This window comes from Peromyscus eremicus, chromosome 7 (assembly GCF_949786415.1).
Source record: "Peromyscus eremicus chromosome 7, PerEre_H2_v1, whole genome shotgun sequence".
NCBI classification, from domain to species: Eukaryota; Metazoa; Chordata; class Mammalia; order Rodentia; family Cricetidae; genus Peromyscus; species Peromyscus eremicus.
The window spans coordinates 3,085,963-3,106,079 of record NC_081422.1 but is presented as its reverse complement, the minus strand read 5'-3'; the positions used below and the strand labels follow the sequence as shown (position 1 = coordinate 3,106,079).

At 38.1% G+C, this 20,117-nt stretch overlaps 1 protein-coding gene across 1 annotated transcript; it reads right to left on the bottom strand.

Annotated features, from left to right (window-relative positions):
* Window positions 1–1,348: 1,348 nt before the first annotated feature.
* Window positions 1,349–16,732, bottom strand: LOC131914691 (caspase-12-like). Its single transcript, XM_059267273.1, has 12 exons — window positions 16,630–16,732; window positions 15,438–15,689; window positions 14,236–14,298; window positions 13,293–13,370; window positions 13,046–13,123; window positions 10,510–10,604; window positions 9,946–10,119; window positions 8,955–9,189; window positions 8,100–8,249; window positions 5,159–5,268; window positions 4,663–4,781; window positions 1,349–2,046 (listed from the first exon to the last, which is right to left on the bottom strand). The coding sequence occupies exons 1-11, from the start codon at window positions 16,700–16,702 to the stop codon at window positions 4,683–4,685; spliced, it is 1,407 nt and encodes a 468-aa protein (XP_059123256.1). The 5' UTR covers window positions 16,703–16,732; the 3' UTR covers window positions 1,349–2,046; window positions 4,663–4,682.
* Window positions 16,733–20,117: the final 3,385 nt, after the last annotated feature.

Genomic DNA, 20,117 nt, shown 5'->3' with positions numbered 1-20,117 from the left:
CAAGCTATGTTGGAGATCCTGAGGAAGTCAAGCAAAGCAAATGTAAAGAGGCAAGAATACAAAGACCACCAGAGCCTTATTCAGCAGTGCTCAGGAGATGCTTTTGATAGGTGCAAGTTAAACATAGACTGCAATTTTAGAAGGACCATTTAGAATTTAGAATTGTTAGAGGGCATGTCAGAAGAGAGACCACAACTCTGATAAGGTTTAAGGCATGGTGGTGACCAGGGGTGACTCCTACAACTTCAAAACATGCCTATGTAGAACTCGTATCCCCCAAGTGGCACAAGCTAACATTTAATGCACAGACAATGACCAAAGAGTATACATAAAGATGCTTAAACATTTTATAAGGCAAATAATAAACACTGATTTTATTTTTGGCTGAGTGAAATGAAAGTAATGATGCAACCTTCTCAAGATTGGGCAAAGATAGGTAGGCTTTGTCACGTCCTGCTGTGGGATGATCTGTATGTCAAATGTGTTGCTGATTGGTCAATAAATAAATTACTGATTGGCCAGTGGCCAGGCAGGAAGTATAGGCGGAACTAACAGAGGAGAATTGAGAGAACAGGAAGCTGGGTGAGGGAGACACTGCCAGCTGCCACCATGACAAGCCGCATGTGAAGATGCCGGTAAGCCATGAGCCATGTGGCAAGGTATAGATTAATAGAAATGGATTAATTTAAGCTGTACAAACAGTTAGCAAGAAGCCTGCCACAGCCATACAGTTTGTAACCAATATAAGTCTCTGTGTTTACTTGGTTGGGTCTGAGTGGCAGTGGGACTGGCAGGTGAGAGAGATTTGCCCTGACCGTGGGCCAGGCAGGAAAACTCTAGCTACAACGTCCTGCTGCTGAAGAACACAAATTTGCAGTGTTCAAAAATTACCCTTATGTAGACAAATTTCTAAATGGTCTTATTAAATAAGAAACACAGAGCCAAATATAGGGGTGAAAGTCTTAGTGATCAGGGAAATAGTGAGAGCCGCCAGCTAGCCTTAACTCACCACACCACCGTAGCTTCCCAAGAGAGCTACTTCCTGTCTACTCAGGCTTTTATTGCCTTGCTGTTCTGCCCACTCATTGGCTCTTAGCCCAGCTACCTCACTTTCTTGTCACTGCCTGTCTGTACAGACCTCCAGGTATCTATGGTTGGTACTGGGATTAAAGGTGTGTGTCACCACACTTGGCTGCTCCCTAGTGTGTCCCTGAACACAGAGAGACTCTGCCTGCCCTGTGATCGGATTAAGGGTATTTGCTACCACTGCCTTAAAATGGCTTTCTATTCCCTTTGATCTCCAGACAAACTTATTAACATACAAAATATCACTACATTTCAGCACAAATAAAATATCATCACACTCTTAATGTTTTTAATCCTGTAACTTCTGTTTTGAAAGTTTTTTCCCAATAATACTAACAGACAGAAATTTAAATGTATGTGTCTGAGGACATTTTTATTACAAAAATACTTAAGACAACAAATGTATAAATAACTTAAATTTGTAAAGAATATCCTAACAAGCCAATTATAAAGAATGCTAGGCAGCCACTAGACATGGAAACCATGTATGACAGAGGTAAGCAGTGGAGGTCATTCTCCCTTATCTTGTTCCTATTGGACTATGACTCTTAGCTTGCCTGTGTACAGGAGACACTTTGTTTCTCAACTCCGTTGTAGATAAGATCTGCTTTGTGAGTAAATTCCAATTATTAGTTTATAAGTGTAAGTGTTTCCTACACTACCAAAAGGTCATGTCCAGGTGCTCTTTGATTTGTTCCTCTTTCACTCATTTTATAGAGATTGTGAACATGAAATTTAATAAAATGATATAAAAGATGTAATGATTTGGATAGAAGAAACTAATCTATAGTTTTCATGCAAAAGTTTACATATCAGTCCCCCCTCAAGAAAATTCTGTGGAAAATTATCTAGATTTATGATATTCTATATAACATCTAATTGAAAGGTTTTATGCATTTAAAAATTCAGGAGTCTTTGTATTTTCTTTTCTTCTCACCCACAGCAATACTTGGTTGGAAACTGTGCAGGAAAACAAAAACAAACAAAACTTATTTTAATATTATGACAAAATAAAATAGCCTAGGGATATTCTTTTTTAAATATTTGAAAAGTTTATGAAAATATAAATATAAAACTTCTGATAAAAATTAAAAGGGAAATGTAATAATGAATTAGTAAAGCACAGTCCTACACAGTCAAATCCCATTGAAACCTCTTAGCAACTGTGAAAACCCTGTAAGATTGTTATAAAAATTAGCTGGAAGAGCATACAAAATCAGAATAACTAAGGAGAGTATGGACAACATATGACTAATGAAGATATTTATTCACAGCATGGCATGACATTCACCATTGAGAGGCAAGTCAGTACATACAATGGTAGTTATTCTGATATATATATATATATATATATATATATATATATATATATATATGGCTGGAGTTTTTTCCAGTCCTGCCCAGACGTGCAGTTCCATAGCTGCTGATAAAAAACTCAGAAGCTTATAGTAATTATAGCTGCTTGGCCATTAGCTCAGGCTTATTACTAACTAGCCCTTACACTTAAATTAATCCATAATTCTTATTTATGTTGAGCCACATGGCTTGGTACCTTTTCTCAGTTCTGCCTTGTCATCTTGCTTCATCTGTGTCTGACTGGTGACTCTCCTGACTCAGCCCTTCCTCTTCCCAGAATTCTCCTAGTCTGCTCGCCTCACCTATTTTTTTTTTTTTTTAGTTTTTAAACTATGGTGAAACATGCTTCTTGCTAAGCTAGCTCTTATATCTTAAATTAACCCATTTCTATAAATCTATACTTTACCATGTGACTTGTGGCTTACTAGTATCTTTACATCTTGCTTCTCCTGGGGGCAGCTAGCAGCATCTCTCTCTGCTCTGTCTTTTTCCTTCCTCTCTCTCTAGTTAGAATGTCCTGCCTAACCTTATTCTGCCTCACCACTGGCCAAACAGCTTTATTTATCAACCAATCAGAGCAATACATAATCACAGCATACAGAACGTTATCACCCATCATTTCCCCTTTTCTTTCTATTATATATAATTTTACTATGTTAAAGTTAAAACCTTCCTTGTTGTTTAAACAAAAAAAGGAAAATGTTGTGGGATAATCCTCTTATACACTGGTTTAATAAAATGCTGACTGGCCAGTAGCCAGTCAGGAAGTATAGGTGGGGCAAGCAGTCTAGGAGAATTCTGGGAAGAAGATGGGCTGAGCCAGGAGTCACCAGCCAGACACAGAGAAAGCAAGATGTGAAGGCAGAACTGAAAAAAGGTACCAAGCCACATGGCTAAACATAGATAAGAATTATGGGTTAATTTAAGTGTAAGAGCTCATAAGTAATAAGCCTGAGCTAATAGTCATACAGTTCATAATTAATATAAGCCTCTGTGTGTTTATTTGGGTCTGAGCTGCTGAGGACTGGGCGGGACACAGGAAAACTTCCAAATATATATAGTTTCTCATCATTTTGTGGTATTAATTTATAAAGGTCCATAGAAATATATTTAAATACATTGATTTGATTTTAGACATATATTTTGAGAAAATTAACTTATTGTTAACAAAAATAAAGACATAAAATATCACTATTAAAATGTGTGTATGAATTAAATAATAAATACAACTCTGAAAATAAGGTCAGAGGCAATGATGGGTTGTGTATGCTTGACAGGTGTTATGAAAATCAAAACTGTAGGAAACGTTGCATTGCCATTATTAAAGGTAATAACAAAAAAAAACAGACAAAATTGAATAAAAGTAAATTTTTTTATAAATTTTTTTTTCAAAAACTTTGGCAGTGATTGTTTCCTTATTATTTTTAAAAATCTGACTCACATTTGTTTTGTAATGAACATAATTTACTCTTACAAAATGAGAAAAGTGCATAGTCTCTCTGGATTTATTTGTTCACTGGTCTACTTGTGATTCTATTTTTAGTCCTATTGTTTGTGGAAAGTCAATAGACTGAGAGCTTGGTTCTGAACTTCTTAATGGAAAATTAGTTTCTTAAGGAACAATTTTTTTGTTATAATCCTTTCACTTCCCTTGAAAAGGTAGAGAGGAATATGCATAGACCTTCACTGTACTGGATTTTAGATGTAAATAGAATGGTCTCTGAAGTTAGAAATATATTGTCAGAAAGGATATGGACTGTATATATCCCTCAGAGGGAGGGTAGTTAGTAGACATTGGCTATCTTAGCATAGTTCTGACAATGCCTTCTCAGTCTACATGGTGACTCAGACTGTCCTCATCTCAAACATAAAGTATGTAGCTCAACAAACCGGCTTCTTTAGAAGAGATAATTCATGTACATAGCTTCCAATTACAGAATGCTGTATGTGCATCAAAACCAAATATTTCCCTTCACTAATTGAGTTCCAGAGAGAAAATGTTAACTTTCAATAGGTTTCCATTTGGCTACCAGAAGACTAATAATTTCTCACTCAATAACTATACTGTAGCTGAAAACAAATAAAATCAAGGTTTATTTTCTCACTAAGGAAATGTTTCAGTAAGAGGAAGCTGGTGTGTCACCACCACTTTTCATCCTAGTCAGATTTTCTGTACCAACTGGAAAAGGGTTCGCAAATCCACTCCCCACATACATGTACCTGCATATGTGTCACCTGTGTTAATTCCCAGGGAAGAGGTAGAAATACCGTGTCATGGATACTCTCTCAATGGTGGGCATCTGGGTGAGTTCACCTGGGACCTCAAATGAATGTTGAACCTGTAGTGATGAAGAAAGTCCTTAGAGATCTCCTGAGAAGGGAATTTCTTTTGCTGCTATTCACAGAAAAAGGGAAAAAAGATTCTCATCATGTACGTTAAGGTTGTGGCTGGGTAGTGTATCAGAAGGAATATTTAGCTTTTTCTTGGATACTGTGCAGACAGAATGACTTAGTACTTTATGAAAAGTGATGAATCAAGGCTGTACAAATAGGAAGGCTTTTGAATAACAAATACTGTTTGCATGTGGTATTCTAGAAAATTATTCATTAGATAAATTGGGATGTAATGAGTAGCATCAAGATAAAACCATTATGGCTCTTGGCATGTGACTTTTCACAGTTGTTGAGGACATAAAAGACTAAAACAAACTCTTACTTTTCGAAAAATTTCCTCCAAATGATAACACCAACAATACTTCTTGAAGCAGTCGATGAGTTTCGAGATGAAGAGAGAGCCATTCTTGCCCACCTTCCAAGAAATATTATCTGCAAAGAGAAGCATGGGAATGGTGAAAGATGACGTACTCCTCACACCACAGTTTAGAAACGAAGTATTCTTGGGTGATTCACAGAAGACAGGAGGCCACAGTTGAGTAAAGCTGAGACCCTGGGGTCCCATAAAAGATGCATAGGAAACCTGTATAGACCCACGTTATAAAACCACATGGGCTTTATAACAGGCAAGGCCAAATGAACAGCCTCCAGCAAGCAAGTCCTGGAAAAGAGCAGTACCAACTTCATGATAGAGAAAAACTCCCGTCTCAAACCAGTCCTCGCTTCCCTGCCTCTTCACCCCGTTTGCCTCCTGCTGAAATTTTTTGCATTTATTTTCCCTTTGAGCAATCTCCATATGACGACCTTTGCTCTGCACTTGATCTAAGCTTCTGTTCTTAAAACAGAGAGGCAGTTCTCCAACCTCCACTTAACCAGCACTCAGCTACCTCATTCCTCTGCTCAAACCTTGTCTTCAGCAGCTCCGTTTCACACGATACTGCTCACTCCTGTCTGGCTTCTCCCTCCTAAATCTTCTACCAATACTACAAAACAGAACTGCACCCTGTCACCCAGGATTTCCAAATCCCTAAATCAACCTCACTCATTAGACCTCACCTGCACCTGGTCCATCATTCCCATTAGAAATTGTCATCTCTGACATAGCCTTGCTGATAGCTCTGGAATCCATTCTCCCGGTCTTCCTCTGGCCTAATGAGTCAAGCACACTAGCTAGCCTTTCCATTTTTAGTCTTCATTTCCAAGAGGCTGTTCATCCTCACTCCAAGAATTTTCTAACTATTTTCAATTTCCGGTTGTTTTTATTCATCTTTAGGATTGTAAAAAAATTTTTGGCAACTTAAAATCCCCAAACTTGATCTTTCTGGCAGATGTCTTCTGTGAAATATACAAGGGTGTAACTCTTTATTGATAGTTTCACCCCAAGCTATCCCATGACCATCTCAAACTTGCAGAATTAATTTTTTCCCCTTTAAAGCAGTCACATTGGTCAACATTTTAATTTGTAAATTATCAGAACATATTTGTAGTATATCCTTCCATATAGATTTCTGCTAAATGTAATTCAGCATGCTATGAAACAGGATAGTACACTATTTATGAAAAATAAAATATCCTTTTAAATAAATTTACCGTAATCACCTTCTTGAATACTATAATCTCCATATTCCCCATCTTTCCCCAGTCAAATCAACTAAACTGATGAGTCATATTGATTACATTACTAATTACTGGAGCCGTTGACTTGTTCACCCCACATTATAATCATCATCTCTGGGTCGCAGTACTGTCATTGCAGTCTGACCTGCCTCGCTGCATTCATTCTCACCGTACTGCATTCATTCATTTCAGAGTTAGATCTGCATCATCTCATTGTTTAAACCTCACTAAAGCTATTACCATAAAAGTTCATCTAAGGCTTTCCCTTATCTGACCCCTGCCTCTGTCTCCAGCCTCTTTCTTGATTCTGTGCTGATGAAACCTTGTCTTTTCTGCCAAACTTTTCTTATGTCCTCCATAGACTCTGTTTATACCATGTAAAATATCCTCTCTCTTTTGAGGTGGATAACCTCTTTATCCTGTGAGCCAAATATCCCTTTATAGCATCTAATGCAAAGGTCTATCACTGTTTCTGTTACAATGTACTCATGTTTTCCTTCCTGGTTGATATCTACCCCACAAGCTTGCATTAGTTCAAAGTCAGTGTCCACATGTGCTTTCATTATGGAACATGTGCTTTTTATTAGCCCAATTCTAGCACAGTGTGTTGAATACATAATCTTAACAAAATAACTTTGTGTACTAGACTTTATTTCCACCACTAAACAATCTAACAGTGTTCTTTTTAGATCATATAAAAGTTTTAGTTCCTTTTGCCAGTTAAAAGGATAGAATTTTTCTTTCAAATAAAAATCTCATTAGAATTGCAATACATAAAACAAATAAAAGTGTGCCTTATCTTGTTGTGGTGGCCACTGTTTGTGCAGCCTTTAGTCTTTGGTTTACACTTGGAGAGTCTGGTAATCTCTCAGCTCACATATGGTCATGTATCAGCAGCAGATACATCACCATGTTTATTTGAAAGGTCACATGTCCAGGCTCATTGCAGACATCTGCATATCAACATCTCCAAATAATTCCTCCACACATTAGACCTTATAATCACAGAATGTGGATGCAAAGGAGCCATGATTTATGCTGACTTGTTGTCTAAAGGTGCCTTGCTCTCTGAATCTTTGATAGAACCCTGTTATAGACTGCTTAAAAAATGATGTTCGGCTACACTGACTGTCAGCTACTGGGAATGAGCTGTTTCTGGGCTGTATGTCACCTTTATTAGAGTTTCCCTGTCCCAAGGAGGGCATTGGTCATATGTTGACTGTGTTAATGTGAAGGCAGACACTTAAAAGTTAACTAATTTCCCAAATTACATTAAAATAATAGGCTAAGAGTTACCATAGTGTTTGCTGTGGACCTAGCCGTTTTTACTGATTCAGTTTGGAGAAACCACAGAGAATGTTATGGATTGATGTGTCACTGATGTATTTTAAAAGCAAGTCAAAATGAAATATCATTCACTTTTTTTATAGTTACAATATCTGAATCTTGGATTCCACAAAACAATCTGTTTACATTGAAAGTTTCTAAGCAAATCTAATTATGATAATCCAAATACTTTAAATCTCTTCACTATTGAAAACTTTCCAATAATTAGACACAGAATGTTCACTGAAAGTATATGAGCTCAGCAAAGCATACTCTATAAAAACACTACTAACAGATTCAGAACATCTGAGCTCACTTACGTGGGGTAGAAGATTTGAAAGCAATGAAGTCTTTCTCCACGTGGGCCTTTGTTATGCACCTATTCCATTCATAGCTCAGCACATGCTCCTCATCTGTATCAGCAGTGGCTATCCCTTTCCTTGTGGATATCCAAACAATTCCATTATGTCCTAGGAGAGAATGCACTTCTTAAACAAATGTAACACATATATGCATGCGTGCACACACACACACACTCCACAGAGATAAAGTATATTTGGCACATTACATGATGATTTTATTGAAAATATGAATATCTATGTGCACATGTTGTGTGTGGGGGGATACATGTACATATGTGAGTGCAAGTTATCCATGTCAATGTGTACACTCAGAGGCCAAAAAGAATGATGTCAATTATTTTGTTTTAACACTCTTCAACTTATTCTTCAGTGTTTTTCACTGAACCTGGCGCTAACTTGGTAGCTAACGAGCATCAGTCATCTGCCTGTCTCTACCGTCTATGGTCCTGGGGTTATGTGAATACATGCTATGCCTCGCTTTTCATGTGGTTCTTAGGATTGTTCTTGCAGAGTGAGCATTCTTACTCACTGAGCCATCTCCTCAGTTCCCAAAATATCTTATTATTAGAGAAACTCCCACTAGCCAAGAACAATACAGTACCCATCATGCCTAGAACAATAATGTTGACAAATGACTGGGACATTTATTATTCTAGGCTACTTGTTATCCCGTTGAAACATAGGACATAAGATAGTTCTTTTGTACTGAACACACCATCAACACTAAAATGTTCCCCTTATTTATCTTCTAGAACATGCCAGACTCATAGAAGAAAGTTCAGAACCACACCCCATAGCCCAACTCAGACTCACTGCCCCTGCAAGCCTGCATGATGAGGATCTTGGGTTTGTTTCTCAGACTCCTGCAGTTGGAGTTGTTGAAAATTGTGAAGATGGTGTCATCGTGAAGAATGTCCGGTTCTCTGTTTCTGTGCTTCACCCCACAGATTCCTTCCAGGATGCCATGGGACATGAACACCAGGAACGTGCTGTCAGAGGACTGGTGCTCCGGACGGCCAGCAAACTGCCGTAGTTCTGTCTCCATCTCCTGAAAAGACTCTAGAGTCATTCTCAAACATATTCCTCACATGGAGCTTGTATCCGGATAACAGAGGAAGTTCACAAAAAATAAATAACTCCTAGAATTGAGTGGTTTGTGCCATGTAGGGTTGTAAAATAAATAAAAATATATGCACAAGATGTGAAAATTAGTGAAATTTTATTGTTTTAGATAGTTTATAGCCCTATGGAATTAAAAAGGATCTTGGATTTCTAAAGACTCTAAGAGATGGAATATAATCAAAGCCAACTCTATTGCAATTAGGTTTTGGGAATTCTCATTAAAAGGAGAGGCAGACAGAAAAGCTTATGTTGATAAAAATTGAAAATATGAAGTTCCTTGATACCAAACAATAATCAAGTGTTACATTCTTTAACTAAATTCACCCTGATTGCTTTAGACAGAACTGAATCCACAAGAGTTTTTTTAACTCTCAATAATTAGACATTTTGTTCTGACATTGTTAAAGTCATATGTGTTTATTCTTGCCTCCCTCAGACTAACAGGAAATAGAGACACATAGACTGGCACTTAAGAAAGACTCCCTGTCTTGCTGAAATAATATTGCACAGGCATTATGTGAATATTCTCTGAGACTATGCTTTAGAAACAGTAGAAACCGAGGAAATCCTATCCTGGAGCAGATCTAATTCCTGTACTCTGACATATTTGTTCTTGTTGTTACCAAAAGTGAGGCTGAAAATAGCTCAAGGAAGGTAGATCTGCTCTCTGCTCACAGCTTACCTGAGCTGTAAGGTTCTCCTTTAGCACCACTGAGTATCCAAGGTTTTGAAGTAGCTCTTGCATGTTCAAAATATCAACCTCAGCATCATCTCGATCAAAGAGGTAGTCAAACTTTTTGTTGCAGATGATGAGAGCCAAGCGTGTGCGGCCTTCCTTCTCCATCACTGGATATATCTGAGGTTAACAGACACAGAGTGATTTGACCAAGGGCCCTCCTCATGCCTCCAAAATCTAAACAAAGCTGACAAAAAATAATTATAGTGAACAGAATGTTGCTGGTGGAGTTATGTTCGGTTGATGAAATGGTAAGATTTGAGACTGAAAACATATCTGGGGCCAGCGTATGTTATTAATTTTGGCTAGTGACATGACATGGATTATGTGGTGGGTGGATTTCAGGACATATTCTAAGATGAGATTTAAAAATGGGAAATCTAAGTTGAATATTACTTGATGAAGTGCAATGTCCTTCGTCTGATCTGTAGGGATCCGTTATAAGAAATAGAAAAAGTACACATGGTCTAACTGGGGTAACTCCAGTCCCCTGCTTCCAAAGCTCATCACCTCTTTTGCCTTTTCTGTCTTCATCTTATAGAATTGATCTCGAGGACAAAGTTGCAGTGTATCATGGGCTTCTGTGCTCTGAATTTCCTGAGGAGCTAAAAGAGAAAACAGAACTAAAGAATTGAAATGGCCCCCAGTCGGGCACACGTGCTGGCCACATGTTCATTGTTCTGAAGGGCTCCACTGCTGTCCCTCAGAAAACTGTACTGAAGGGAGAGCAACTTTCCACATGTAAAAGGACCGAAACCAAAGTCTTGACTTTTTCCTCCTTTTTATTTATGTTTATCACTGACCCTGCCAATTTGGTATTTTTCTAGTATTTACGACTTTGGTTAGACTTTCAGATTCAACATATTGGAATCACATGAACTCAGGGATCTAAACTTTGTAAGGAAGTTTAGTTTCATTTAGTTTATTTATATTAGAAGTTGGTATTTCGATTTTATACCCTTTCACTACCCTTCGGACCACACCAGTGACAGGAAGTCTATGTCAGTCTACGATATTCTTTAAAATTCTAGCTATTGTAAAATATGCACCCTCACATCCAGACCATGTGGACAACATTTCATTCCTTTTCCTATAAAAACTTACATGAATTTTTCCATGTTTTTATGCTTATTGCTTGTACACTTAAAAACAGAAAAAAAAAGTTTTATCTTTGTATTCCCAGAATCCGGCAGTAAACAAAGGAAAAAGTACTTCATTGCCAATGACTTGATTTCTTCAATTTCTTGAAAATATTTGCTCTTATTTCTTAGATTTCCCAAAGGGTAATGAGTCTTCTGGTCTCTATATGCAAGTAATCAACCATTTACCTGTGTGTCTATCTATCTGCGTGTTTTCTCTCATACTGCAAGAGAAGGTACATCCTTTCTAAGGACACTGCCTCTATTTATGACTTGAATTCCACACCTTTTCACTCACCTATAAGAATTTTACTAGAGTATTTATTTAGCATTTTGTGCTTTCCTCTCCTCCTCCTTTCCCCTCCCTCTTCTTGCTCTTTCATAACATGTTTGACTCTACCAACAAATGTTAATTTTGACACAGAGAGGGATATAAAAGGGGAGGTAAAAGTATGAAAGGAATTGAATATACTCAAAGATATTAAAATAAAATACAAAATAAAAGATAGAAAGGTGCGGGAGAGGAAGGAAGTGTTGCTGTGGAATAGAATGGAAGGGAAGGACAGGGAAGAAAGAACAAGTGGAATGTGAGACTTGGAAAATTGAGAGTTCTCTTCAGACCTTTAGCTGGAGTCATCTTTTTTACATTTTAGCAGGAAGGCAGAATCATATTCTCAGTCAGAGAAATCTATTCATTATCTCTTATTTTCTGGTTTTTTTTTTTTTTTTTTTTTTTTTTTTTTTTTTTTTTTTCTGATTCAGATATTCAAGCTGAGATGTAACAAACAGCTTACACACAAAGCATTTGTTAATACACATACTTGAAACGCATTTCAGTGATAGGTGTCAGCTTTCAGAGGTGACTGGGATAAGCAGTGGGTCTACAATTTGACTGAATTTTCAGGGAATGACAACTCTTAATGAAAGCAGTTTTGTGAGAAACACCACAGACACACAGACACAGACATAGACACACACAAACACACACACACACACACACACAAACACACACACACGCACATGCACACGTCTGTCACAATAGACTCCTTTTCCACTGAGAACAGTCTCTAGGCAGTACACCTCTGACTCTGAACTTACAGCTTTACTTATTTCACTCTTAGTTTCCTACTTCACAGTCAGATTATAGCCTTCCATATAGGCGTATGACATCCAAGTTCATTCCTGTCTTGGGGCTTCCTGTTTTGCTCGACAGCTTTGCACAATTCCCTTTACACATTTAAGTTATATACTAGCATATCTTCTCAGTGAGGGTGGACTTGGCTAAACATCTCAGTGCATATCCTTCTTACATGATTATTGTATATCAGCACTCACTAAATTATAAATTCCCTGGTAAGGGAATCATGATCTTGATCTATTTTTTTTCTACAGTTATGCAAACCAAATATTGACAACAGCAATTTGATATTTCATTTAATGTAAGACATAAGCATACAAACATAAAAACCACAAGGGTTTTATTCCTTAGTTTGTTAAGAACTTCTGAAAATAATCATTCACAAAGCACTATCCTCCTCCTTCTAGACAAGTGCAATTCCTTAGTAAACACCATCAGTTCATCAGTTTGGCGAACACAAGGAATGTGTGACTCAGACCATATTAGGTAATTATATGTATATTATTTATAAATTTTAAAACACAGTATACTCACATGCTTAACCATATCTTATTTGTGCTAGTATTTTCTGAAGTCTTTATTGTTTTATAAATATAAAGTTATTATTAACATCATTTTAAAATATGGGCTATCAGGACACACGTCAGTGATAGTGATGGCCTTGCTGTATGACCTTCCTGGCTGTGATCCTAGTCCTGTAACCAATAAAGACTTTTAAAATCCACTTTTTCACAAGTAGCATCTGCATGTATCTTGGGATTGATATTACCTGTCAGTATTGGATGTGATGCAGGGGCCACTCCAACATCGTCCTCCATTTCTTCGTCTTCTTTTTCTTTTCTGAATTCTGAAGAGAAGTGGAGAACAAGTATTTGAGAGACTTTCTAGTGGTGGAGTTGGAGAAAAACCCAAACTTTCCAACTCTCAGTGAAATGGTCTCTGCTATAGAGCAGGGAGTCTGTGACCCCACCCCCCAGTGACTAGACCCCTTGAAACAAAGGATTTGGGGCTGTTACCTGTCAGAGAGAAAGTGGATATCTGCTCTGATAAAGTTTGTTCATCATCTTTTCTGTCTTTAATTCCATTTTCAGAGTCTGAAGAAAAAAGGAGTATCAGTGCTCTGTTCCAAAGACATTTTCATGCTTATGTATGTTTTTTTGTTGTTGTTTTGTTTAAGTTCCATATGGTTATACAATGCATTTTGACCATGCTCATCCACCACTACTGTAAGTTCAAAATAGGAAAATATACTTTGCAGATTAAGAGTTCTGTTTGCAGTTAATGTAGCTAAAGAGTAAGTTAAGGTTTCAATTTGTAATTAGGAATAAGTTCCTGTTTTTTAGATCTGATGTAAGCTGCAAAAGATGTTTCCCAACCCACACTAAACTTGTGACTCCATTCACATGATATATATCCTTACCCGTGTTCCTTCCCTTCCATTGTATCTTTCTAACAAAATATAACAAAATGTAACAGCTAACTACAAAAAGGACCTCAAGAGACCAACAGGGGATGCTCTCTTAAATCTTGAAAGGGTGAGAAAGCTGCTGGCCAGTCCTGGGTACACTTCAAAATAGAGCTTGCTTTAACTGGACAGTCATGGATTCGGTCTTTCCTTGCCCCGATTTCCAGGTTTTATCTCCTTTTCATCACTGCTCATTGCCGCATTCCTTACTCATCCAGAGTCACTTCCTCCTTTTACTTTTTTCTTGTGTTATTATTAACCCAAGTCAAAATAACGTTCCCGAGTTGCTTCTGGGTGTGTGACCACCCACTACATCTGAACGACCAGTGGCCATGTCCCTAGTGTCAAGTAACTCTCCCTCTCTCGGCAGCTGTCTATTGTTGTCATTTCTAAGAATGACAATGTACAAGGCCACAGTTCCATGGGTTGTTACTGGAACATGAAAACTGACATCAATTGGTCTATGTGTTTCTCTGGGGCATGGAGGCAGTTACCTGCTGGAGAAGATGCTGTAGACATTTTCTGAGATTCATCATCCTCATCATCAGAATGAAATTCTGAAACAATAAGAACAGCAGATTTTGGAGGGCTGTGGCTAGATTCCTAGGCCCTTTCAAACACTGGTGGGTAAACCATCATGTTATTCTGTTACTCTCTGAAACATGGAGGTTCTGTCTGTTCTCCAAGCTTCATATTTGTTTACAAACACTCTAGCCTCTTCCAAATTAAAATGAAAAAAAAAAATGAGGCACATCCCTATGAAGCAAGGGATTTAGTCAAAATCTGTAACCAAAGTTTCTTAGAATTTATTTTTCTAAGAAAAAAATACTTGACTGTATTAAAGATAGACTTCATACAACAAAAATAACACAGAAGAAAAAGTCAAGAATTTAAATATACATTTTCTCTATTACTTGCTAGGGTAGGATCTGTGGCCCTGCAGACCGAGTACCACTAGCTACCCTGTGGTAAGTATTTAATGGAGCACATAAACACCCCACCGCCCTTCGGTAATTGATGCTGTCCTGCCAAAACAGAAAACCTGAGATGTGAAGGAGACAACTACATACACAAAATTTATAATGTTTATTGTTTTTAAAGATAAGTTAATGTTCCACTAACCTTCAAATTCAGATTTTTTTTTTCCCAGTAGAAATTAAGGTGAAAATTTCTTCTCTGGAATTAAGCCAGAGCTAAGAGAAAAAGAGTGTGGACTTCTCCCCTCCCCCATTCAACAGTCTATATCTAAGAATAAGTCTACATCTCTATATGTGACCAGAAGCTTAGAACACTATAAAACTATCACTGAAGTCAACCTAACAATACTTCCTGAGCACCTGTCATCTGTCAGATGTTGTTCTTATATAATCAATACATATTCATGAATAAAGCAGCCAAAGAGACCTGCCTTATTAAGACCATGTTTTCCATAGTGAAACAAAGTAAAGGAAGGAATATGTAAATTTCATGGGGGTAATTAATGGTATAACTGTCCAACCAGAAGCAAAATATGTAGGAATAGAAAAGCAGTTGGGGTGAATTGGGACCTTTTTAATCTGTTAAACAAATAGACAAGCAACAGTCTGGGGGATGTGGGTAAGTTAGACTTCCCTTGAAAACAGGAGAAATAAAGATAGAAGGCTCATGGGCAGTAAAAAAAGAATGCGTCGATGGCATTTCGGCCAGAACTACTCACTTAGTCTCAGCTGCTTCCTGGAGTTGACAATGTGGCCTGCAAATATTTTGCCTACCATTTCTGTTTTCTCAAAGATGTTCTCAGCCAGGTTCTCGGCATTGTTCAGAAGGAAGCGTGCACCTTCCCCTATTCTGAGTAACTCATCTCCATTTAACACATTCTTCTCCACCAAGTCATCAAAAACCCCATCCAACACATTCTTCGCCAAACCCTTGATCTTGTAGATTGGATCTCTTTCACGTGTCCTCTTGCCTGTAAAAATTATAGCATTTAGACATGAAAAGAAATTTAGATATCTGTTCCTACACTAGGAGCTTTCAGATTTTAATGTACATAAGAATCATCTACATAGCCAAATAAACAGTACTCCCTGAATGAATTCTGCTTAATACGTCAGGATGAGACGTGTGTGTGTGTGTGTGTGTGTGTGTGTGTGTGTGTGTGTGTGTTTAATTGTTTCTTCTATTTTTTGAGATCGACTTGAGTGACTTATCTAGAAAGCACACAAACATGTATTTTGTCTAACACTCTTTAAGTTTATACAGGAGGAAACTGAGGTTGAGAGAAGAGTAACAACTCCATTAAGCAATTTAGCAGTAGATATCTGACATTTCTGTGTATCACTCATGATCCTTCCACTTTTGCTCATGTTTGTTAATAACTTTGAAAGACATTATATTGCGTATAGGGCATAGTGAACTGTGAACACTTTACAGCTATACTGTCATTCACTCTGTTTATATTGCCAGGGCTGGTAGGCTTCTCTGTGTGGAGATGAAGAAATCAAGCTAGCTGGCTGCTTGCTGCTGAGAGCAGTTCAGACGCCTAGTAGAATGATGGAGGACATGCAAGTTGTTCAATAGTACAGCTTCTCACCCTCACAACAGAGCACTCACATAGTTGGAGAGAGCCTCAAGTCAGTGAGTCAAAAGGCAAGCCTTAAACCACAAGAAAATACTGAAATGATGGGTCTGAATTGGTTACATTTTCCTTTCTTTCCAGCAGTTGTAAAATACTAAATTGGAGGCTTGCAGTGTTGGCATGCTCCCTCTGTAACCTGTGCTGCCATAGCCCCTTCACTCCCAGACTAAAACAACTCTGTTCCTACAAAGTCTCTCCACATCGTTATTTTTTCTCTCTGACACCCATATGTAACTTCCTTAACAGAATCATAAACAAAGAAAGGACTCACCCGCCATGGCTGTGCAGGCTTCCTGGTCGTAAAAAGCAACGAAATCGAAAGCAAGCTCAGAAACATTCTGCATTTCCTTTCCAGAAACATACCGATGACGCTGTCTCAGTGCAGGGGCGTGGGGGGTGGGGGTGGGGTGAGGTGGGTGGGGAGGAATGCCTTTCCTTTCCAGAAACACTGATGATACTGTCTCACTGGGAGATTCCAGCTTGGCAAATTCTCTTGCTCTTTGTCCAGAAGGTCAATCAGGAATCTGCTTTGATATGCAATGCTTCTCCTTGACACAATGTTTTCTGACTAAAAATGTATATTCACACACAAATACATTCTGAGTCCAGTCTGTTTTTTAGCATTGTTTCAAAGTGCAATGTGACTTCTGTTTTTCTCAGTGTCACCATGAGCCTTTCCGTAGATAAGAGGCCACACAACAGTGGCACTTGCTCAACAAAGAATGTGCCAGTCTAGAAGGCTACAGAGGAAAGAGACGCTGGGATCTGTCAAACCTTGATGTGGCTACCACCAATTCAAGTAATCTTGTTTCTTCTCTCTGAGTCAGCATCTTTATTTGTCAATTTTGGATATTATTTATCTGGAAATAAAAGTGCACATCTTTGTTTGTAAAATGCACAAGAGAGTCTTTCACTGTAACTTTTAAAAATTTATGAATAAATGATGGCAGTAAAAGTTAAATAATTGAAATATTTACAAAATGGGAAAGAATGCTACACTGCTGCTTTATTTTCATGATACCGAGGGCTACATGTTAGCTGCCTTCCTTGTGAATTTTTTCCGTTCTTTATAAAATACTTAATACAATTTTAATGCTGTTTATTCTTTACACCAGCCACCTTATAGTAGCCTTCCTTGCCTTACTGACCTCAGGAGTTAATTGGTATGGCAAACATATCACCTCCAAAGAATCATGTGCAGTTCTAGGCCCTGTCTTCACAAAGCCTTGTGCACTTTTCCAGCTTGGACACCTGACCACCCATGTAGATTACCTGGTGCTTCTGAGAGAGAGAGAGAGAGAGAGAGAGAGAGAGAGAGAGAGAGAGAGAGAGAGAGAGAGAGACCAAGCTTGCCCATTTCTTGGCAGACCAGGAAGCAGAGAAAAGGGAAGACAAACACTCAGTTGGAATTCTCCTTTTCTCCTTTTTAACTACTTTAGGACCTCTGAACAAAAGGAACCACATTCAGGGCAGCTCTCCTCCCTGTCCCACAGTCAATCCTCTCCAGAAACTCCCTCACAATCATCCCTGCCTCAAGGACAGCACAAGCCTCTCTTAATCCAATCAAAATGAGATTTGAAAAGCTACCACAGTGTCATGTCATACAATCATATCAGAAATCAATTAACTTGCTTTTTACAACTTCATAGTGAATAACATATATTCTGCTAAGTAAAGAATTACCAAGTTTAGTAGATTATAACTTCAAAATGTTTGTCAAATTATTACATTCAAAATTCAATGAATAGCATAGTATAGAAAAGCTTAGAATGAAAATCAGAGTCTCCAATTTGCCTTACTTCTGTATTTTAGATACAACTTCCCTAAGCTTTTTCTGTTTTTTGAATAGTGTAATCATTTCTTAAATTATTTTGTTTGACAGTTTCACACAGGATGAATTGTAGCTATTTTCACCCCCTATTTCCCATACTTATCCCCTTCCTCTCCTGCTGGAGTCTTTCTCAACAAGTCCCCTCCTGTCATGTCCCCTTTCTATGAGTGTCCCATTGTGCTTATTAGATTTTCTTTACTGATCACAGATAGGAGGTTATTTAATGGAACCTTAGCAGTGGTTACACCACTGAAGAATTTGATAAGCCCTCTTTAAAGAACTCTCAGCTGCCAATAGTCCTTCAGGGAGGGCCTCTCCTCTACCCATGACAAAATGTTGATGGTTCCAATCATGAGCCTGAAATAGCTACAGTCTCAGTGAGTTTACATAAGACAGCCAAGGCTGAAGTGAGCTCATGTGTAGGGGTGGTTGTCTGTGCATTACCCAGAAGCATAGCCCCTAGAGAGGCAGCAAGCAGCTGCTAGGTCTCTGTCCCCCTGAGGCGTGGCCGGACGAGGACCTTCTTAAGACCTGGGATACATGTACATGATTGTTCTTCTCTTTGTTACCTCGTGGTCTTGGCTGTGGATCAAGGCAGAGCTCTCCTGAGAACCAAGTTGGACCGCGCCCCACCCCTCTAGGATTCTGAGATTCTCTCCTTTACTCTTGTTGTGAGTTAACTCCCCCAATAAATTCTTATAATCTTTAAGCTATCTGGGTGGATTGGTAGCGATTTAATCACAATACTCATGTAAGATAGTGAGTTCATGTAAGGTAGCCACAACCTCAGTGAGTTCACACAGGTAGACAAGGCTAAAGTGAGTTCATATAATATAGCCACAACTGCAGTGAATTCATGTAAGATAAGTCATACTATATTGAGTTCATGTAAGATAGTCACAACCTCAGTGAGTTCATATTAGGTAGCAGCAGCCATGTAGCAGGTTTTTTTTTTTTTTTATGACCAGAAGACATCATTTTGCTGCATATCTATCCATCTTCTTAACACTTGAGCATGTCTATTTTATATATTTCCTGTCATTGAATACTTCGTATTAAAAAGGAAATGTAGTTAGCTTAAACTGTCTCTTCTCTTCCTGTTGTCAATGCCACGGCTTTCAATTATTTCCTACACCATGTAGTATGAATTATTAGTTAACTTTTTGAGACAAGGTTCATAGCCCCAGTATGGTGGTTTGAAAGAAAATGGGCTCTAAAGGAAGTGCACTATTAGGAAGTGTGTCCTTGTTGGAGGAAATGTGTTACTGTGAGAATGAGCTTTGAGGTCTCCTGTGCTTAAGGGTTGCAGTGTCACAGTTTACTACTTGTTGCTTGCAGATCAAGATGTAGAACTCTCAGCTCCTTCTCCAGCACCAAGTCTGCCTGCAAGCCTTCATATCCCACCATAGTGATAACGGACTAAACCTCTGAAACTGTAAACCATCCCAATTAAATGTTTTCCTTTATAAATGTTGCCATGGTCATGGCATCTCTTCACAGCAATAGAAACCCTCACTAAGACACGCAGGATGGTAGCAAACCCTTGATTCTTCTGCCTCAGCCTCGTGAATGCTGAGACTGGAGGCTTGGACCTTTATAGTAATTTGAAAAGCACATTTAACCCCCATTTTCATTTCATCAGTGTCAGTAAGTGGCTTCTCTCTCTTCTGTGTAAGTTGACTGAGTCCATTCTCCATTTTCTCTCTAATAGTACTTTGTTTTGATATTAATTTTTTTTATTTTGGCAAAATGTAAATAATCTGAAACTTAACCGTCTTGATCGCCTTTCGATTTGTAATCAGTAACGCACACATAATTATATACATGTATTTTATCTTTAGGTAAAGTGTTATTTGTTTTGTTCCTGTGACAAAAATCTCAATATGCTTCTCAGACTTGTCTTGAATTCACAATCATCTCTTCCTCAG

Bases quoted from the DNA above. Each gene is read 5' to 3' on its own strand.
- LOC131914691 (XM_059267273.1), bottom strand. From the start codon at position 16,702: ATGCAGAATGTTTCTGAGCTTGCTTTCGATTTCGTTGCTTTTTACGAC. The intron at 9,190-9,945 runs GTAAGCTGTGAG...GAGTCTTTTCAG, and splicing joins AGGAGAACCTTACAGCTCAG to GAGATGGAGACAGAACTACG. The intron at 4,782-5,158 runs GTAAGAGTTTGT...TCATCACTACAG, and splicing joins TGGAGGAAATTTTTCGAAAA to GTTCAACATTCATTTGAGGT.